The 23,455-nt window shown below is 44.4% G+C and overlaps 1 protein-coding gene and 1 pseudogene across 1 annotated transcript; both read right to left on the bottom strand.

Moving 5' to 3' along the window:
- LOC106562873 (butyrophilin subfamily 1 member A1-like) overlaps window positions 1-23,455 on the bottom strand; it is a 160,979-nt pseudogene that overhangs the window by 23,236 nt on the left and 114,288 nt on the right.
- LOC123727997 (butyrophilin subfamily 2 member A1-like) lies at window positions 1,290-4,260 on the bottom strand. Its single transcript, XM_045698450.1, has 6 exons — window positions 3,858-4,260; window positions 3,588-3,650; window positions 3,164-3,451; window positions 2,738-3,019; window positions 1,463-1,579; window positions 1,290-1,297 (listed from the first exon to the last, which is right to left on the bottom strand). Exons 1-6 carry the CDS (start codon window positions 3,919-3,921, stop codon window positions 1,290-1,292), a joined length of 822 nt encoding a protein of 273 aa, XP_045554406.1. The 5' UTR covers window positions 3,922-4,260.

Raw genomic sequence — 23,455 nt, 5'->3', positions numbered from 1 at the left:
AGAGGGAAAGTGTGTGGTGTTCCTTTCACTTCTATATTGGCATCCAGCTTAAGCCAGGCCCAGCTCCAGCTACACTTGATCCCTGAATCCACTAGTTTAACAAGCAAATCCTAATTTTCACCTAATTCTCTCATTCTGAAAATTAAACACATACTATAGAGGGAAAACATTAGTTCACAGACAGTAGTTAGTTCGTTAGCTAGTTAACATTTCACAGATTGCCAGGGTCCAGTAAGGAACTAACGCGTTATAACTTGAGTTACTGCAAGGAGTTGTACACCAGTTAATACTATAGTGAATTGGTTAGGTTACTAACGTTAGCTTATCTGATGTTGTAACGTTAGCTAGCCTAGCTTAGCTATTTTGGATTCAAAACGGTGAATTTCTCCAAAAGGTGACTGGTTTGCATCCCTGATTGTTGTGACTCAGCTGAAGATCAGATCACATTTGATTACCAATTTATGCAGAAAGGGTTCACATACTTTTTCTTGCCACTCTATGTACGGCATACACATGGTAATCACCGTCCAACTAAATGCTTACTTGCAGGCTCCTTCTGGACAATTCAACAACAATAAGAAATAATAAAAGATAAGAATACGAACATAAAGTAAGTGGCTCATTAGAATAAATAGTTTAGCATCAGTATAATACAGGAAGGCAAGATATGTGTGTAGAGTAGATGGAAGACAGTGCGAACATAATTTGCATGTCAACTAGAAGATGTAGTCTGCTTAGTGAATCTTTACAGTCATGTGTGTAATTTGGGTTAGGGACAATACAACCACTACTTACCCTGCTGCAGTTTGAGTTGATCTATTATCATACCTGCAGATTAAAAATAACAATCAGTCATCAGTTTCAACATGTTAATCACCTGCAGATTAAAATCAGTCATCAGTGTTAACATGTTAATCACCTGCAGGTTAAAATCAGTCATCAGTGTCAACATGTTAATCACCTGCAGATTACAATCAGTCATCAGTGTCAACATGTTAATCACCTGCAGATTAAAATCAGTCATCAGTGTTAACATGTTAATCACCTGCAGATTAAAATCAGTCATCAGTGTTAACATGTTAATCAACTGCAGATTAAAATCAGTCATCAGTGTTAACATGTTAATCACCTGCAGGTTAAAATCAGTCATCAGTGTCAACATGTTAATCACCTGCAGATTACAATCAGTCATCAGTGTCAACATGTTAATCACCTGCAGATTAAAATCAGTAATCAGTGTTAACATGTTAATCACCTGCAGATTAAAATCAGTCACCAGTGTCAACATGTTAATCACCTGCAGAATAAAATCAGTCATCAGTGTTAACATGTTAATCACCTGCAGGTGTAGTATATTATCCTGTATCCATAGAATACAACCTCTGTGAATGTGTTGAGGTTGAAAAAAGCATTGCAGACATTTATTTCTAACAATGAAACATTCATATAATTTCTCCATTACCTTTCTTAATGCATATGCAGTAGATAGCCAGAGCTAACCCAATCACAGTGATGGCTCCCCGACAGCATAACACAATGAAGGCCATTCTCAATGGGGTTGCGTAATCAAATAACTCACCTAAAACCCACACATCATTACACATCAACAACAGGGTTTGGTACTAATACTACCACACATCATTACACATCAACAACAGGGTTTGGTACTAATACTACCACACACATCATTACACATCAACAACAGGGTTTGGTACTAATACTACCACACATCATTACACATCAACAACAGGGTTTGGTACTAATACTACCACACATCATTACACATCAACAACAGGGTTTGGTACTAATACTACCACACACATCATTACACATCAACAACAGTGTTTGGTACTAATACTACCACACACATCATTACACATCAACAACAGGGTTTGGTACTAATACTACCACACACATCATTACACATCAACAACAGTGTTTGGTACTAATACTACCACACATCATTACACATCAACAGCAGGGTTTGGTACTAGTACTAACACACAAATCATTACACATCAACAACAGAGTTTGGTACTAATACTACCACACACACGTCATTACACATCAACAACAGGGTTTGGTACTAATACTACCACACATCATTACACATCAACAACAGGGTTTTGTACTAATACTACCACACATCATTACACATCAACAACAGGGTTTGGTACTAATACTACCACACACATCATTACACATCAACAACAGGGTTTGGTACTAATACTACCACACACATCATTACACATCAACAACAGGGTTTGGTACTAATACTACCACACATCATTACACATCAACAACAGGGTTTGGTACTAATACTACCACACATCATTACACATCAACAACAGGGTTTGGTACTAATACTAACACGCACATTACACATCAACAACAGGGTTTGGTACTAATACCACCACACATCATTACACATCAACAACAGGGTTTGGTACTAATACTACCACACACATCATTACACATCAACAACAGGGTTTGGTACTAATACTACCACACATCATTACACATCAACAACAGGGTTTGGTACTAATACTACCACACATCATTACACATCAACAACAGGGTTTGGTACTAATACTACCACACAGCAGTGGAGTGTATCATAATAAACAGTCATCTTTTGTATTGTTGTCTCAAAGTCTTTGGTTAAAACATATACTGGACATTAACACATCAATATCTCTAGTGTTTCATGTCTAAATAGTATTATGTTGTTACTCACTAGGGAGGTGAACCTCTGTCTCCATCTTCTCATTGATCCGGTTCTGTTGGACTCTGCAGGTAAAGCGGTTGGTGTCAGTCTCTTGGACAATGACATGTTGTTTCACTGTGTAGAATCCTTTTAAGTCTCTATGTATCTCAGGAGGACCAGCAGAGAGATTGACTCCTTTACTGTCCAGCCACACCAGCTCAGGCTGAGGGTGCCAGCCTTCTGTTTCACACAGCAGACCCATCCCTCCCTCTCTGTGTCCCTCAATGGACACCACTGGCTTGGATCCTACAGCTACAGACACACAGGTAGACTGGATGTTAACTGGTGACAGGCTGTGAACAAATAGACACATACTGTATCCAGTAATATGAATGAAAGAGGTGATGTCATTGTACTGTAGTTAGATTATTACATTAACATGAGAATAAACCTCACCTTTAACGAGGACTTGAATAATGAGATCATGATCCCATCTCTTTGCCTTAATAAAGCATTTGTAAAGTCCCTCATCAGTGCCTTGTACCCTGGTCAGTTTCAAAGAGGTGTTGCCCCTCCACAGTTCCTCTTTAAACAGTGAATTTCTACCAGTGTATGAGGTTATCTGATTATCTTGTATGATTTTTCTGTTTTGGTAGTGATAGACATGACTGCCTAAGAAGTCGAGGTTCAGCCAGTCCACTGCCATGTCCTCAGCACTGATGTTGGGTTTGAGGTAACAGGGCATTTTTTTTTTACATTTTAGTCATTTAGCAGACGCTCTTATCCAGAGCGACTTACAGTAGTGAATGCATACATTTCATAATTATTTTATTTTTTTTTAATTATTTTTTTTTTTTTCTGTGCTGGCCCCCCCGTGGCAGAATGATGTCATCACCAGCTACAGCAACAATTGGATCAGTTGGACCAAGAACCTCAAACTTCTATGAAGAGAACAGACAGAAAGGAAGGAGCATTTAGGACATTACCCACCACTAAAGACACACAGACTGTCAAATGTAATTGATAGAAATGTGCCATTCAAAACGTCCAAAAATCTATGCAATAATGCACACACACAAATAGGAAGCATTAGTTGCTGCCTGAGTCACCACACACACACAGAGGGAAGTAAAACTGTAGTTACCAGACTCAGAGTGTGAACTGTGGATGAGAAGCAGGAGAGTCACAAACAGACTGTCTGGTCCAGTCTCCATTATTCCTGAAAGAGACAATTGGTCTAACAAATAAACATAAATTATAAAGATCAGAACCAGATATCAACCAGTAGACCTTCAGTATCTTACTATGGCTCCTTTCAGCTAAAACCAATAGACCTTCATTATCTTACTATGGCCCCTTTCAGTTAAAACCAATAGACCTTCAGTATCTTACTATGGCTCCTTTCAGCTAAAACCAGTAGACCTTCATTATCTTACTATGGCTCCTTTCAGATGAAACCAATAGACCTTCAGTATCTTACTATGGCTCTTTTCAGTTAAAACCAATAGACCTTCAGTATCTTACTATGGCTCCTTTCAGCTAAAACCAGTAGATCTTCAGTATCTTACTATGGCTCCTTTCAGCTAAAACCAATAGACCTTCAGTATCTTACTATGGCTCCTTTCAGTTAAAACCAATAGACTACACTACAGGCCCTACTGAATATACAGTTGAAGTCGGAAGTTTACATACACTTAGGTTGGAGTCATTAAAACTCGTTTTTCAACCACTCCACACCTTTTTTGTTAACAAACTATAGTTTTGGCAAGTCGGTTAGGACATCTACTTCGTGCATGACACAAGTAATTTTTCCAACAATTGTTTACAGACAGATTATTTCACCGTATCACAATTCCAGTGGGACAGAAGTTTACATACACTAAGTTGACTGTGCCTTTAAACAGCTTGGAAAATTCCAGAAAATGATGTCATGGCTTTAGAACCTTCTGATAGGCTAATTGACATAATTTGAGTCAATTGGAGGTGTACCTGTGGATGTATTTCAAGGCCTACCTTCAGACTCAGTGCCTCTTTGCTTGACATCATGGGAAAATCAAAAGAAATCAGCCAAGACCTAAGAAAAAACATTGTAGACCTCCACAAGTCATGTTCATCCTTGGGAGCAATTTTCAAATGCCTGTAGGTACTACGTTCATCTGTACAAATAATAGTACGCAAGTATAAACACCATGGAACCACGCAGCCATCACACCGCTCAGGAAGGAGTGTAAGGTCTGTGGATACTCATAGTTTTAATAAACACAAGTAAAGCATCCACAGCAAAAAAAACAATAAACACGACAGGAACAGTTTTGCAGGCACACAAAACGCAGTGCAAAAACAACTACCCACAACCCCAAAGGAAAACATACACCTGTTTATAGGACTCCCAATCAGAGGCAACTAGAACCACCTGCCTCCAATTGAGAGTCCAAAAACCAATCTACACATAACACAAAAATCTCTGCCACGTCCTGACCAAAACTAATACAATTGCTCCGTCTGCTGGTCAGGACGTGACAGTACCCCCCCCTAAAGGTGCAGACCCCGGAATGCACCTTAAAAAAGAAAACACAAAAAATCCCCAATACCCCAACAAAACCAATAAACAATATCCCCTAAACAATAAGGGAGGGAAGGGAGGGCTGCCGTCAACGACGGCACTGTGCTACACCCTCCCTCTCCAACCCACCTATCCTGGAGGTGGCTCAGGTGCGGGACGTGGACCTCGCTCCACCTTCGGCGTCGCCCACTTCGGTGGCGCCGATGGCTGCACCGCGCAGACGGGCCACTCGGGCTGACCCGGGCAGACGGACCACTCTGGCTGGGCCGGAAGACAGGCGGGCCACTCGGGCTGGGCCGGAGGACAGGCGGGCCACTCGGGCTGGGCCGGAGGACAGGCGGGCCACTCGGGCTGGGCCGGAGGACAGGCGGGCCACTCGGGCTGGGCCGGAGGACAGGCGGGCCACTCGGGCTGGACCGGAGGACATGCGGGCCACTCTGGCAGACCCGGGCAGTCGGGCCACTCTGGCAGACCCGGGCAGTCGGGCCACTCTGGCAGACCCGGGCAGTCGGGCCACTCTGGCAGACCCGGGCAGTCGGGCCACTCTGGCTGATCCGGGCAGTCGGGCCACTCTGGCATCTCCGGGCAGACGGGCCACTCTGGCATCTCCGGGCAGACGGGCCACTCTGGCATCTCCTAACTAGCGGGCGGCTCTGGCGGCTCCTGACTGGCGGGCGGCTCTGGCGACTCCTGACTGGCGGGCGGCTCTGGCGACTCCTGACTGGCGGACGGCTCTGGCGACTCCTGACTGGTGGACGGCTCTGGCGACTCCTGACTGGCGGGCGGCTCTGGCGACTCCTGACTGGCGGCGGCTCTGGCGACTCCTGACTGGCGGGCGGCTCTGGCGACTCCTGACTGGCGGGCGGCTCTGGCGACTCCTGACTGGCGGCGGCTCTGGCGACTCCTGACTGGCGGGCGGCTCTGGCGACTCCTGACTGGCGGGCGGCTCTGGCGACTCCTGACTGGCGGGCGGCTCTGGCGACTCCTGCCTGGCGGGCGGCTCTGGTGACTCCTGACTGGCGGGCGGCTCTGGCAACTCCTGACTGGTGGGCGGCTCTGGCGACTCCTGACTGGCGGGCAGCTCTGGCGACTCTTGACTGGCGGGAAGCTCTGGCAGCTCCTGACTGGCGAGGCTGGGCTGACACACTAGACACCTGATGCGTGGGGCTGGTACTGGACGTGCCAGCCTGCAGACACGCACCTCAGGGCTAGTGCGGGGAGCTGACCTGGGGCTCCATTCTTGCCCCGCAAAACTGCCCTTGTGCCCCCCCCCAAAAAAATTATTGGGGCTGCCTCTCGAGTTTACTTAACTCTTCCATAGCCCTGGAAACGCTCATCCTTATCTCTGCCCACATCCATCCTTCTTCTTCGTTCGTCCGCTGCTTGGTCCTTTGGTGGTGGGTAGTTCTGTCACAGAAAATGTCGTTTTGCTGAAGGGAGGACCAAGGCACAGCGGGAATGTGGATACTCATATTTTAATTAAAAAAAGAGTAAAGCATCCACCGGACAAAAAACAATAAACACGACAGGAACTGTCTTGCAGGCACACAAAACGCAATGCAAGAACAACTACCCACAACCCCAAAGCAAAACACACACTATTATATAGGACTCCCAATCAAAGGCAACTCAACACACCTGCCTTCAATTGGGAGTCCAATCACCAACACAACACTTAACACACAGAAACCCTGCCACGTCCTGACCAAAACTAATACAATTGCTCCCTCTGCTGGTCAGGACGTGGCAATAACTTAATGTACAAAGCACATTCAGCTTGTCAGAATGTCTATATGGTATACTGTCTCCATTCTCATGAGGAAAGTAAATAGCATTATAAATCAGGATAGGTAGTAACTGTGTATATATATGCTCAATGAAATAATATAATTAGAAAGTTATAACATTTATCAACACAATTTTAACAGGACATGACATAACAAGTCTGTTGTTCACTGGAACAATATCAGTAGCTTGTCTCAAATATAGCATGAAGCAAAACGTGTAACAACACATATGCTGGTACCGCTTTATATAATATTTCTTATGATGTTCAAAAATGAAATACGTTTGTTTTCAACGTGTGCCTTGCACAAACGTGTGTTTGTTTGTATTCAGTGTGTGACTGTAAAACCTCAGATGGACTGCTGGGCGGGGTCAAACTGAGCCCCGCCCCGAATTGCACACTGCAGTCAGTGGTACTTATGGCCGAGAGAGGGAGGCGAAGAGAGAGACCCATCTCTGTCCAAAAGCTGTCCACCTTAAGCAGATCCTGAATTATTAAAGAAGTGATGAGTTTTGTATGGGGGGCGATGAAAGAAGGTTGAATGTATGCTAGTCTAGAAAAAAAGTATTGCTATTTTGGTACACACAAGGCATATTTGATCTAACAGAAGATTCGTAATGCTTAGGTTGTTATGAGGTGTACTGTAAGGGAGGACTTGATAGACTGTAGACGCAAATGATTAAACAGTAGACTAAATCCAATTCTAATTTCCCTCACATTTGTCCATAAAAAAATTGGATGTGGTTTAGTGTTTTTTATAATCGAATAAATACATTACAACAATTCCAGTTTTCTTTTATGCATGCTACTTTATGTTACATTTCACCGAATGTTTAACGTTTCATGATCAACTATTATTTGCCTAACTGCTATTGAGCTCTGCTTTAGGTTGTAGTTTTAAAGCATACATTTAACATAATACACTTTTAATTGCAGTTAGAAATATTCTTACCGTCTTTACAGCATGTCGGAAAAATAAAGTAGCCTTCTGTGAAATTCAAGCAGGGTTGCCAGGTTCAGCTCAAATTTCTAGTCCAATAACCACTCAAAACCCGCACACAAGGCCTGAAAACTAGCCAAAATGTTTTTGCCCAGCAAGAAAGGAGTTGACACATTAAACCCAATAAACCCTTTTCCATAACATATTCAAGTGAATTAAGAAGGAATATCTGTGTAACTTGTAACGACGTAATTATCAAAATTCGGTTTTCCATCAAAATAATAAATATTGCGGAGCTAGCGTGAAGAAATAAAGGAAATTGAATATGTCCCAAGAGAAAATATAATTTGACCTTATTAAACTCAACAGATAATTTTCCATCAGTGGATGTCGATTTAACTTGTTTGATTGCTTTGATTGTCAATAAATGTCACATCCTGACCAGTAAAGGGGTTATTTGTTATTATAGTTTGGTCAGGATGTGGCAGGGGGTATTTGTTTTATATGGTTCGGGGTGTGTGTGTATGTAGAGGGGTGTTTGATTTATGTATTCCGGGGTTTTGGTCATTGTTCTATGTTTGTATATTTCTATGTCTGTTCTAGGGTGTTTAGATCTGTGTTTAGATAATTGGGATTAGGGCCTTCAATTGGAGGCAGCTGTCTATCGTTGCCTCTCATTGAAGGTCCTATAATTAGGAATGTGTTTGTCATGGGATTTGTGGGAGGGTGTTCTTTGCATAGCTGTGTGTTGCCTGCAAGACTGTTTGTCGTCCGTTCATTGTTTTCGTGTTTTATTTTGTTAACCTCTCTGGGCTAGGCGGGACGAATTCGTCCCACCTACGCAACAGCCAGTGTAATCCAGTGGCGCGATTTTCAAATACCTTAAAAATCCTATTACTTCAATTTCTCAAACATATGACTATTTTACAGCTATTTAAAGACAAGACTCTCGTTAATCTAACCACACTGTCCGATTTCAAAAAGGCTTTACAACGAAAGCAAAACATTAGATTATGTCAGCAGAGTACCAAGCCAGAAATAATCAGACACCCATTTTTCAAGCTAGCATATAATGTCACAAAAACCCAGAAGACAGCTAAATGCAGCACTAACCTTTGATAATCTTCATCAGATGACAACCCTAGGACATTATGTTATACAATACATGCATGTTTTGTTCAATCAAGTTCATATTTATATCAAAAAACAGCTTTTTACATTAGCATGTGACGTTCAGAATTAGCATACCCCCCGCAAACTTCCGGCGAATTCACTAACAATTTACTAAATTACTCACGATAAACGTTCACAAAAAGCATAACAATTATTTTAAGAATTATAGATACAGAACTCCTCTATGCACTCGATATGTCCGATTTTAAAATAGCTTTTGGTGAAAGCACATTTTGCAATATTCTAAGTACATAGCCCAGCCATCACGGGCTAGCTATTTAGACACCCGGCAAGTTTAGCACTCACCAATATCAGATTTACTATTACAAAAGTTTGATTACCTTTTGTTGTCTTCGTCAGAATGCACTCCCAGGACTGCTACTTCAATAACAAATGTTGGTTTGGTCCAAAATAATCCATCGTTATATCCGAATAGCGGCGTTTTGTTCGATGCGTTCCAGAAACTATCCGAAATGGTACATCAGGGTCGAGCGCATGGCGCAATTCGTGACAAAAAAATCTAAATATTCCATTACCGTACTTGAAGCATGTCAACCGCTGTTTAAAATCCATTTTTATGCCATTTTTCTCGTAAAAAAGCGATAATATTCCGACCGGGAATCTCCATTTAGCTAAACAGAGGAAAGAAAACAAAGCTTTCGGTCGACGCGGGCACGAGCCTGAGTCTCACAGTACTGTAACCAGCCACTACCCAAACGCGCTACTTTGTTTCAGCCAGAGCCTGCAAAGCCACGATTCAGCATTTTGCCGCCTTCTGAGAGCCTATGGCAGCCGTAGGAAGTGTCACGGTACAGCTAAGATCCTCACTCTTCAATAAACAGAAACAAGAAGAACGACACCTTGTCAGACAGGCCACTTCCTGCATGAAATCTTCTCAGGTTTTTGCCTGCCATATGAGTTCTGTTATACTCACAGACACCATTCAAACAGTTTTAGAAACTTTAGGGTGTTTTCTATCCAAAGCCAATAATTATATGCATATTCTAGTTACTGGGCAGGAGTAGTAACCAGATTAAATTGGGTACGTTTTTTATCCAGCCGTGTCAATACTGCCCCCTAGCCCTAACAGGTTAAATAAACATGAGCATTCACGTACCCGCCGCGCCTTGGTCCATTCACTACGATGATCGTTACAGAACTACCCACCAACAACGGACCAAGCAGCGGAGAAAGGAGCAGCAGGTGGACTATCGGGAGTTTTGGACTTGGGAGGAGATATTAGCCGGAGTGGGCCCATGGAGGAAGGCTAAAGAGGACCGGGACTGTTACAGGTACCACGGTTGGCGTTTAAGCCTGAGAGGCAGCGGGTAGTTTGGCTGGGACAGGATTAAGCCCCAAGCCAACTCCCCGTGCTTATTGGAGGCAGCCTATTACTGGTCAGGTCCCGTGCTTTGGAGTGATGCTCACGGCGTCGAGGCCAGGTATTCACAGGCCGGTTTGCGCTGTGCCAGCGCCCCACACTTGCCTGGGGGAAGCGGGCATCCAGCCAGTAAGGGTGGAGCCAGTACTGCGCTCAAGACCACCAGTGCGTCTTCACGGCCCAGTGTATCCTGTTCCCACTAGCCCTGAGGTGCGTGTCTCCAATCTGATACCTCCAGCATCACGCACCAGGCTTCCAGTGCATCAGCCCAGTCCAGTACGTCCTGTTCCCGCTCCTCGCACTAGCCTTGAGGTGCGTGTCTCCAGTCTGATACCTCCAGTACCAGCACCACGCACCAGGCTTCCAGTGCATCAGCCCAGTCCAGTACGTCCTATTCCCGCTCCTCGCACTAGCCTTGAGGTGCGTGTCTCCAGTCTGATACCTCCAGTACCAGCCCCACACACCAGGCTTCCAGTGCGTCAGCCCAGTCCCGAGCTTCCGACGACAGTACCTCATCCAGAGTGTCCGGCAACAGTGCCTCATCCAGAACTTCTGGCAACAGTGCCTCGTCCAGAGTGTCCGGCAACAGTGCCTCGTCCAGAGTGTCCGGCAACAGTCCCTCGTCCAGAGCTTCCGGCGACAGTGCAATGTATAGAGACGGCCCACTGTCCGGAACCAAGAGAGACGGCCCACTGTCCGGAACCGAGAGAGACGGCCCACTGTCCGGAACCGAGAGAGACGGCCCACTGTCCGGAACCGAGTGAGACGGCCCACTGTCCGGAACCGAGTGAGACGGCCCACTGTCCGGAACCGAGTGAGACGGCCTACAGTCCGGAACCGAGTGAGACGGCCTACAGTCCGGAACCGATTGAGACGGCCTACAGTCCGGAACCGAGTGAGACGGCCTACAGTTCGGAGCTCCCAGAGTCGCCCTACAGTCCGGAGCTCCCAGAGTTGCCCTACAGTCCGGAGCTCCCAGAGTACAGTCCAGGGTCTACCGTGACATGCTTCAGGCCAAGGTATTTAGTAGGGGTGGACTGGTCAGGTGGGGGACTAAGGCCTGAGCCTAAGCCACCTCCACTGTAGGAGTCTGCACCTTTGGGGGGGGGGGGGGGGGTACTGTCACATCCTGACCAGTAAAGGGGTTATTTGTTATTATAGCTTGGTCAGGACGTGGCAGGGGGTATTTGTTTTATATGGTTCGGGGTGTGTGTGTATGTAGAGGGGTGTTTGATTTATGTATTCCGGGGTTTTGGTCATTGCTCTATGTTTGTATATTTCTATGTCTGTTCTAGGGTGTTTAGATCTGTGTTTAGATAATTTGGATTAGGGCCTTCAATTGGAGGCAGCTGTCTATCGTTGCCTCTGATTGAAGGTCCTATAATTAGTAATGTGTTTGTCATGGGATTTGTGGGAGGTTGTTCTTTGCATAGCTGTGTGTTGCCTGCAAGACTGTTTGTCGTCCGTTCAATGTTTTCATGTTTTATTTTGTAAAATAAACATGAGCATTCACGTACCCGCTGCGCCTTGGTCCATTCACTATGACGACCGTGACAATAAATCCCTTTTGAAATGTGCATAACTAAATCCGACAGGAATGTTTGAGTGATGAAAGTTGGACAGAGGTTCTCGAAATCTCTTCCCAAAAAACACTTTAAAAAAAGAAGAAAAATAAGAATGTTAGACAATTTTTCTGGCAATTGTGCCTCATTATGTTCCAGATGTTAAGACTACAACCCGTTATAAATGGACTACTTTCAAGACTGACTTGTCATTTCAATAGGCATAGGCTACTGACTCAAATCTGGGTTTATGATTGTAATTCAATTTTGCCATGGTTTGCTTAACTAGATGCAGGCGCTGATAGGCCTACATAGCCGCTGATAGGCCTACATCTCATTTCAGATACAGTAGCCTAGGCAAGCTGTAGGCAAGATGTCCAGTTAAATAAAGGTTATATGTAAAAAATAAAAATAAAAGATGTAAACTGAACGATTTAGCAACTTGCTTAGTTCAAATTGACAGACAAATTTATTCAACATGTATAGATAGGCGAATTAGTGGTACAAATTGCTTGCGTTGTCCAATAGCCTGCTGGAATAGGCTACTGAGGATGGGGTCTTAATTTTAATCACTGAACAAACATTAATAATATGGATATGAACTGAATATGCTTGACAACATCAGCCAGCGTTTATTTTTTATTTTTTTACCTGTAGCCTAATCTGTCTGACTGTTAAAATCAATCTAATGCATTCTAACAACACCTGGCAGTTGCCATCGATCTGTGACCATGATCACAATTGATAACTTCCACATGTATTAACTAAACAAACATGGCCATTAATAATTGCATAATAACACAAGGCTACAACAACAATAAATTGAAGCTAAAGGCTATTTATTAAATCAGTTTGCCAGCTCCATGTAGTCTACACAATTGGCACGAATTGATTTGCGGACTCCTTAATACCATAATTTCAACATATTTGTTGTATCAAATGGTAGGCTAAGGCTACAGTAGCCTACAAGGGCATAGAACTGAATAGGCTACATAATGGCCAACATATGCATATGTTATGTATCATTCTCCACATTTATTGTCAGTTTCATTGTGGACTGTCCTCTGTATCAGAAGCATGCAAGGGAGTTCCATTACTTCAATTTCAAATGTCCACTTGTGTAGCGCTCGAGACCCAAGAACAGAGCATGCTTAAAACCCATGTAAAACCCATAGCTTGATAAGCTTTTCCATAAGTAAATTCAACATTATAATGCAGTTTAAATCATCTAATGGGCTGTAGTGGGCCAAAAGTTTTTTTACAGTGCTACCGCATGAATGTTTTATGGAAAAAAATTACAATTTAGATAGCTTACTTTCAACTGGTAAAACGTTTTTATGGCGTGCGCGTGTGCTCGCTGTCTCTCACTCACGTGACTCAGCTGCCTGCTGCAGCGCCTGGGGGCTGGACCTTTCCGATCATGGCTAGAAGGCTCCAACTCTCCCCAAACTCACTCACTCAACAGCCGTTTGATAGTCAGCAGCAACAGATCACATTGAAATATATATTTTTGAAATGCTATGGCGGCCGCGGTGCAATCTAGAAGTTGACCCCCCCCCAAAAAAAAACTGCGACCAGTACATTTTCACCTGCGACATCGTTTTCAAAATTGCCCAATATGCTAGAAAAAAGTGGACATGGCAAGCCTGAGTTCAAATCCGAAACCGAAAGTAGCCTAGGCTATACCGTGCTGTAACCTACCGTTACTCGATAAGGTACAATGATCTTAATATACTGAACAAAAATATAAACGGAACATGCAAATTTCAAAGATTTTACTGAGCTACAGTTCATATAAGGAAATCAGTCAATGACAATAAATAAATTAGGCCATAATTGAGTAAAATAAGAACAATCCAAAATTGATTTTTGATACTGTCGCAAAAATCAGCATTCCCCAAGAGAGGATGGCTTTCACTTCAGCAGTGATAAATTCATGAACTTCTTTGACGAAAAGATCATGATCATTAGAAAGCAAATTACGGGCTCCACTTTAAATCTGCGTATTACTCCAAAGCTCAGTTGTCCTGTGTCTGCCTAACACTGCCATGTCCTAGGATTAAGGGAGACACTCAAGTTTTTTAATACTATATCTCTTGACACATTGATGAAAATAATCATGGCCTCTAAACCTTCAAGCTGCATACTGGACCCTATTCCAACTAAACTACTGAAAGAGCTGCTTCCTGTGCTTGGCCCTCCTATGTTGAACATAATAAACACCTCTATATCCACCGGATGTGTACCAAACTCACTAAAAGTGGCAGTAATAAAGCTTCTCTGGAAAAAGCCAAACCTTGACCCAGAAAATATTAAACTATCGGTCTATTTCGAATCTCCCATTCCTCTCAAAACATGTTGAAAAAGCTGTTGCACAGCAACTCACTGCCTTTCTGAAGACAAACAATGTATACGAAACGCTTCAGTCTGGTTTTAGACCACATCATAGTACTGTGACTGCACTTGTGAAGGTGGTAAATTACCTTTTAATTGCGTCAGACCGAGGCTCTGGATCTGTCCTCATGCTCCTAGACCTTAGTGCTGCTTTTGATACCATCGATCACCACATTCTTTCGGAGAGATTGGAAACCAAAATTGGTCTACACAGACAAGTTCTGGCCTGGTTTAGATCTTATCTGTTGGAAAGATATCAGTTTGTCTCTGTAGATGGTTTGTCCTCTGACAAATCAACTGTAAATTTCGATGTTCCTCAAGGCTCCATTTTAGGACCACTATTGTTTTCACTATATATACTGCTCAAAAAAATAAAGGGAACACTTAAACAACACATCCTAGATCTGAATGAAAGAAAAAATCTTATTAAATACTTTTTTCTTTACATAGTTGAATGTGTTGACAACAAAATCATACAAAAATAATCAATGGAAATCCAATTTATCAACCCATGGAGGTCTGGATTTGGAGTCACAGTCAAAATTAAAGTGGAAAACCACACTACAGGTTGATCCAACTTTGATGTAATGTCCTTTAAACAAGTCAAAATGAGGCTCAGTAGTGTGTGTGGCCTCCACGTGCCTGTATGACCTCCCTACAACGCCTGGGCATGCTCCTGATGAGGTGGTGGATGGTCTCCTGAGGGATCTCCTCCCAGACCTGGACTAAAGCATCCGCCAACTCCTGGACAGTCTGTGGTGCAACGTGGTGTTGGTGGATGGAGCGAGACATGATGTCCCAGATGTGCTCAATTGGATTCAGGTCTGGGGAACGGGTGGGCCAGTCCATAGCATCAATGCCTTCCTCTTGCAGGAATTGCTGACACACTCCAGCCACATGAGGTCTAGCATTGTCTTGCATTAAGAGGAACCCAGGGCCAACCGCACCAGCATATGGTCTCACAAGGGGTCTGAGGATCTCATCTCGGTACCTAATGGCAGTCAGGCTACCTCTGGCGAGCACATGGAGGGCTGTGCGGCACCCCAAAGAAATGCCACCCCACACCATGACTGACCCATCGCCAAACCGGTCATGCTGGAGGATGTTGCAGGCAGCAGAACGTTCTCCACGGCGTCTCCAGACTCTGTCACGTGCTCAGTGTGAACCTGCTTTCATCTGTGAAGAGCACAGGGCGCCAGTGGCGAATTTGCCAATCTTGGTGTTCTCTGGCAAATGCCAAACGTCCTGCACGGTGTTGGGCTGTAAGCACAACCCCCACCTGTGGACGTCGGGCCCTCATACCACCCTCATGGAGTCTGTTTCTGACCGTTTGAGCAGGCACATGCACATTTGTGGCCTGCTGGAGGTCATTTTGCAGGGCTCTGGCAGTGCTTCTCCCGCTCCTCCTTGCACAAAGGCGGAGGTAGCGGTCCTGCTGCTGGGTTGTTGCCCTCCTACGGCCTCCTCCACGTCTCCTGATGTACTGGCCTGTCTCCTGGTAGCGCCTCCATGCTCTGGACACTACGCTGACAGACACAGCAAACCTTCTTGCCACAGCTCGCATTGATGTGCCATCCTGGATGAGCTGCACTACCTGAGCCACTTATGTGGGTTGTAGACTCCGTCTCATGCTACCACTAGTGTGAAAGCACCGCCAGCATTCAAAAGTAACCAAAACATCAGCCAGGAAGCATATGATCTGAGAAGTGGTCTGTGGTCCCCACCTGCAGAACCACTCCTTTATTGGGGGTGTCTTGCTAATTGCCTATAATTTCCACCTGTTGTCTATTCCATTTGCACAACAGCATGTGAAATTTATTGTCAATCAGTGTTGCTTCCTAAGTGGACAGTTTGATTTCACAGAAATGTGATTGACTTGGAGTTACATTGTGTTGTTTAAGTGTTCCCTTTATTTTTTTGAGCAGTGTATTTTACCTCTTAGTGATGTCATTCGGAAACATAATGTTAAATTTCACTGCTATGAGGACGACACACGTATTTTCGATGAAACATGGTGAAGCCCCAAAATTGCCCTCCCTGGAAGACTGTGTTTTAGACGTAAGGAAGTGGATGGCGGCAAATGTTCTACTTTTAAACTCGGACAAAACAGAGATGCTAGTTCTATGTCCCAAGAAACAAAGAGATTTTTACATTTTAGTCATTTAGCAGACGCTCTTATCCAGAGCGACTTACAGTAGTGAATACATTTCATAATACATTTTTTTCCATACTGGTCCCCTGTGGGAATCAAACCCACAACCCTGGCATTGCAAACACCATGCCCTACCAACTGATCCACACAGGACAATCTTCTGTTGAATCTGACAATTATTCTTGATGTTTGTACAGTCGTCTCAAATAAAACTGTGAAGGACCTCGGCGTTACTCTGGACCCTGATCTCTCTTTTGATGAGCATATCAAGACTGTTTCAAGGACAACTTTTTTTCCATCTACGTAACATTGCAAAAATCTGAAACTTTCAGTCCAAAAATGATGCAGAAAAGTTAGTCCATGCTTTTGTCACTTCTAGGTTAGACTACTGGAATGCTCTACTTTCCGGCTACCCGGATAAAGCACTAAATAAACTTCAGTTAGTGCTAAATACGACTGCTAGAATCCTGACTAGAACCAAAAAATTTGATCATATTACTCCAGTGCTGGCCTCTCTACACTGGCTTCCTGTTGAGGCTAGGGCTAATTTCAAGGTTTTACTGCTAACCTACAAAGCATTACATGGGCTTGCGCCTACCTACCTTTCTGATTTGGTCCTGCCGTACATACCTACATGTACGCTACGGTCACAAGACGCAGGCCTCCTTACTGTCCCTAGAATTTGTAAGCAAACAGCTGGAGGTAGGGCTTTCTCCTATAGAGCTCCATTTTTATGGAATGGTCTGCCTATCCATGTGAGAGACGCAGACTCGGTCTCAACCTTTAAGTCTTTATTGAAGACTCATCTCTCAGTAGGTACTATGATTGAGTGTAGTCAGGAGTGTGAAGGTGAATGGAAAGCCACTGGAGCAACGAACCGCCCTTGCTGTCTCTGTCTGGCCGGTTCCCCTCTCTCCACTGGGATTCTCTGCCTCAAACCCTATTACAGGGGCTGAGTCACTGGCTTACTGGTGCTCTTCCATGCCGTCCCTAGGAGGGGTGCGCCACTTGAGTGGGCTGAGTCACTGATGTGATCTTCCTGTCTGGGTTGGCTCCTCCCCTTCGGTTCATGCCGTGGGGGAGACCTTTGTGGACTATACTCGGCCTTGTCTCAGGATAGTAAGTTGGTGGTTAGAGATATCCCTCTAGTGGTGTGGGGGCTATGCTTTGGCAAAGTGGGTGGGGTTATATCCTGCCTGTTTGGCCCTGTCCGGGGGTATCGCCGGACGGGGCCACAGTGTCTCCCGACCCCTCCTGTCTCAGCCTCCAGTATTTATGCTGCAATAGTTTATGTGTCGGGGGGCTAGGGTCAGTCTGTTATATCTGGAGTATTTCTCCTGTCTTATCCGGTGTCCTGTGTGAATTTAAGTATGCTTTCTCTAATTCTCTCTTTCTCTCTTTCTTTCTTTCTCTCTCTCAGGACTACCTGGCATGATGACTCCTTGCTGTCCCCAGTCCACCTGGCCGTGCTGCTGCTGCTACAGTTTCAACTGTTCTGCCTGCGGCTATGGAACCCTGACCTGTTCACCGGATGTGTTGCCTTGTCAAAGACCTGCTGTTTTCAACTCTCTAGAGACAGCAGGAGTGGTAGATATACTCTGAATGATCGACTATGAAAAGCCAACTGACATTTACTCCTGAGGTGCTGACCTGTTGCTCCCTCTACAACCACTGTGATTATTATTATTTGACGCTGCTGGTCGTCTATGAACATTTGAACATCTTGGCCATGTTCTGTTATAATCTCCACCCCGGCACAGCCAGAAGAGGACTGGCCACCCATCATAGTCTCGTTCCTCTCTAGGTTTCTTCCTAGGTTCCGGCCTTTCTAGGGAGTTTTTCCTACCCACCGTGCTTATACACCTGCATTGCTTGCTGTTTGGGGTTTTAGGCTGGGTTTCTGTACAGAACTTTGTGACAACAGCTGATGTAAGAAGGTCTTTATAATTAATTAACTTTCTAGGGAGTTTTTCCTAGCCACCGTGCTTATACACCTGCATTGCTTGCTGTTTGGGGTTTTAGGCTGGGTTTCTGTACAGAACTTTGTGAGAACAGCTGATGTAAGAAGGTCTTTATAATTAATTTTGATTGATACTGCCAAATTCTCTAAAATGACGTTGGAAGCGGCTTATGAATGAGAAATTAACATTCAATTATTTCTTGCTGATATGAAAGATAAGGTCCTTATGCTTTTAAAACCGTAACACAAGTGATGCATGTTAATGTCAGGGATCTTAACAAAACTCCCCCCTACAGAAGACACCTTCCTCCAATGACTCTTATGTTTAATGTCATGGAACAGCGTCATTACCAAGGGTTAGATGTAATGTAATGGAACTGAGAGTCTTGACCAAAGGTTAGATGTAATGTAATGGAACTGAGAGTCATGGAACTGAGAGTCATGACCAATGTAATGGAACTGAGAGTCATGACCAAGGGTTAGATGTAATGTAATGGAACTGAGAGTCATGACCAAGGGTTAGATGTAATGTAATGGGCTAGGTGTAATGTAATGGAACTGAGAGTCATGACCAAGGCCTAGATGTAATGTCATGGAACTGAGAGTCATGACCAAGGGTTAGATGTAATGTAATGGAACTGAGAGTCATGATCAAGGCCTAGATGTAATGTAATGGACCTGAGAGTCATGACCAAGGCCTAGATGTAATGTAATGGAACTGAGAGTCATGACCAAGGGTTAGATGTAATGTAATGGAACTGAGAGTCATGACCAGGGCCTAGATGTAATGTAGACTGTACAGTATGGCAGCCTGTAGACTTGCTTTAGTGCACAAGTTCAAACTGTAGATGACAACATCCATCCCCACTAGTCTATAAGGGTGTTGTAGTTTTAGCTCTCCTGTGGCCTGGGTGTGGGTGGAGATTTCACAATGGAATATAAACCATTTACAGTTTTATGAATATTCAATCTAAAGTGGATATGGAAATAACAAAATCACTGTTACATAACAAATCAACATCAGACAGGGAGAGAAATCACCTGATCAAGATAATCTATATCTAAATCTGGAACCTGATTAATAGACAACATGAATCTCATATAAAATATATAACATAATCATACCAAAATTACCTATTACGTTTGTTCATTAATGTAAGTAACTTAGGCCTACCACCCTAGCCATTTAGCTAACTGACAGATTTAGTAACAAAATAACTTTCTCTTTTCTGTAAATTAGGCCTTCTTATTAGAAGGCTGCAGCATGTTTAAAAACTTTTCAAACTGGCAGTAGACCTATTGGGAGGACAGTAATCTCTAAGTGGGAGAAAAAAAGCACACATTTCCCAATAATAACCTTTATTATGGCGCCATCTAGTTGGATTATAAGAGAGATGACAGTCTGCCTCCGTGTCACTCATAGTAGGCAGAAGTCCAGATAAAAAAACTCTGAATAATCAATCATTCACACAAAGCCTATAGGAAATTAAATTACTGCAGGCTATTTGGCCTAGCCAATATCTGATATCATGCATTAGGCCTATCATTGCACTGTGTTCCATATTGACATATTATAATGATAATGAGAGCCTATAGGCTACACCATAATATACATGACACAACACAAGATCACCAGAGATTGTTTTGTAGCCTACACTTTATTCATGTATAGCCTATAAAATAACATTGCTGCAACTTTCAATCTTATAGAATAACTGACATTACATAATATCTGAAGATGTAGGACGACTGAGATCTACGCAGACTACTCCGCCTTTAGAAGGCCTGTCCGCTCGACAGTGTTGCCAACTTAGCGACTTTGTCGCTATATTTAGAGAGTATTCAGACCCCTCTAGCGACACATTTTCAAAAAAGCAACTAGTGACGTTATTCCTCTCTCCTACAGCGTCCATCACTATTACATGCACATGGCCAATTATGCAAATTAGGTGATGACGTCATTTAGCAACTTTTAGGACAGCCAATAGCTACTTTCCTTACTGAGGAGTTGGCAACACTGCATACAGTGTTGAATGGATTATTAGCAGGGCCGGGGGAACTGGGAAGTGGGTGTGCGGTTAACCCGCCCCTCGTCTTCTTTAGCAACTGCCCGTGTTATTTTGGGATCGGGAACAAAGTATTTCGGTCTCAATGACAACATGAAGCACATAAGAGTTGAATGGTCTGACAGTACACATCGATGCACGGATTTTAGGAGCACCTAAATGTATCCAAGATAGGCTATATGATTAATAACGGTAGCCTAGCCTATAGCCAATAGAACTACCACCTAGCTCCTAGCATATACACTGCCTTCAGAAAGTATTCAATCCACTTGATTTATTCCACATTTTGTGTTTTTTTGTCGCACTACGCTTCGCTCCACAGGTAATATTACACTTCACTACATTACAACGGCTTGATTTGTTTGATCTGAGCAATTCTTCTTAGCTAGCTACATAGCCGTCTTTGTATCAAAGATAATTGTGTAGTTTAGAGTAATTAGAGTAAATATCGAGGCTAGCTATCTTCGTCCTCCTAACGTAGTCCTCCTAACGTAGTCAACACTGCTAGCTTAGCTAGCTAGCTAGTCATCACTGCTAGCTAGCCAACTTCTACCGACTAGCAGCACTGTAGAAACGATTACATTACAACGTAACGACTTGATTAGTGTGGTGTTAGTGTTAGTTAGCCAGCTACATAGTTGTCTTTGCTGTCTCTGTATCTAAGATAATTGTGTAGTTTGAGTAATTATCGAGGTGAGCTAGCCAGCGCGACGCGGCGCCAGACTTAGTCAACACACCTAGTCATCATTAACCCACTGCTAGCTAGCCAACCGTTACCGACTAGCAGCGCTGTAGATACTAATACTTTACAACGGAACGATTTGACTAGTGCAGTGTTAGCTAGCTAGCTACTTAGTTGTCTTTGTCATAGCTTGATAATTGTGTAGTTTAGTAATTACCGAGGTCAGCTAGCCAGCCATCGAGGTTAGCTAGCCAGCTATTTCCGTCCCCCAGCGACACCATTTTTCCTAACCCAGCCAACTATTACCGACGAGCAGCATTGTAGAAACTAAATACATTACAAGGAACGTCTTGATTAGTGTTATGTTAGCTAGCTAGCTACAAAGTTGCTTTGTTTCATGACAAGGTGTAGTACTGAAACTATCGAGGTTACCTTGCCAGCTACACATTCAAAGTCAACAACGCAGCCACTGCTAGCTAGCCTACTCCACCAGCCAGCAGTACTGTATCATTTTTCGTCATTTTAGTCAATAAGATTTTTGCAACGTAAGCTTAACTTTCTGAACATTCGAGACGTGTAGTCCACTTGTCATTCCAATCTCCTTTGCATTAGCGTAGCCTCTTCTGTAGCTTGTCTACTATGTGTCTGTCTATCCCTGTTCTCTCCCCTCTGCACAGGCCATACAAACGCTCCACACCGCGTGGCCGCTGCCACTCTAACCTGGTGGTCCCAGCGCGCACGACCCACGTGGAGTTCCAGGTCTCCGGCAGCCTCTGGAACTGCCGGTCTGTGGCCAACAAGGCTGAGTTCATCTCAGCATATGCTACCCTCCAGTCCCTAGACTTCCTGGCGCTGACGGAAACATGGATTACCACAGATAACACTGCTACTCCTACTGCTCTCTCCTCGTCTGCCTACGTGTTCTCGCATACCCCTAGAGCATCGAGCCAGCGGGGTGGTGGCACTGGAATCCTCATCTCTCCCAAGTGGACATTCTCTCTTTCTCCCCTGACCCATCTGTCTATCTCCTCATTTGAATTCCATGCTGTCACAGTTACCAGCCCTTTCAAGCTTAACATCCTTATCATTTATCGCCCTCCAGGTTCCCTTGGAGAGTTCATCAATGAGCTTGACGCCTTGATAAGTTCCTTTCCTGAGGATGGCTCACCTCTCACAGTTCTGGGTGACTTTAACCTCCCCACGTCTACCTTTGACTCATTCCTCTCTGCCTCCTTCTTTCCACTCCTCTCCTCTTTTGACCTCACCCTCTCACCTTCCCCCCTACTCACAAGGCAGGCAATACGCTTGACCTCATCTTTACTAGATGCTGTTCTTCCACTAATCTCATTGCAACTCCCCTCCAAGTCTCCGACCACTACCTTGTATCCTTTTCCCTCTCGCTCTCATCCAACACTTCTCACTCTGCCCCTACTCGGATGGTATTGCGCCGTCCCAACCTTCGCTCTCTCTCTCCGCTTACTCTCTCCTCTTCCATCCTATCATCTCTTCCCTCTGCTCAAACCTTCTCCAACCTATCTCCTGATTCTGCCTCCTCAACCCTCCTCTCCTCCCTCTCTGCATCCTTTGATTTCCTCTGTCCCCTATCCTCCAGGCCGGCTTGCTCCTCCCCTCCTGCTCCGTGGCTCGACGACTCACTGCGAGCTCACAGAACAGGGCTCCGGGCAGCCGAGCGGAAATGGAGGAAAACTCGCCTCCCCTGCGGACCTGGCATCCTTTCCTCCCTCCTCTCTACATTTTCCTCTTCTGTCTCTGCTGCTAAAGCCACTTTCTACCACTCTAAACTCCAAGCATCTGCCTCTAACCCTAGGAAGCTCTTTGCTACCTTCTCCTCCCTCCTGAATCCTCCTCCCCCTCCCCCCCCCTCCTCCCTCTCTGCGGATGACTTCGTCAACCATTTTGAAAAGAAGGTTGACGACATCCGATCCTCGTTTGCTAAGTCAAACGACACCGCTGGTCCTGCTCACACTGCCCTACCCTGTGCTTTGACCTCTTTCTCCCCTCTCTCTCCAGATGAAATCTCGCGTCTTGTGACGGCCGGCCGCCCAACAACCTGCCCACTTGACCCTAT

The sequence above is a fragment of the Salmo salar genome, chromosome ssa01 (assembly GCF_905237065.1).
Source record: "Salmo salar chromosome ssa01, Ssal_v3.1, whole genome shotgun sequence".
Classification (NCBI taxonomy): Eukaryota; Metazoa; Chordata; class Actinopteri; order Salmoniformes; family Salmonidae; genus Salmo; species Salmo salar.
The sequence above is the reverse complement of the archived record's forward strand: the minus strand, read 5'-3'. Positions and strand labels throughout refer to the sequence as shown.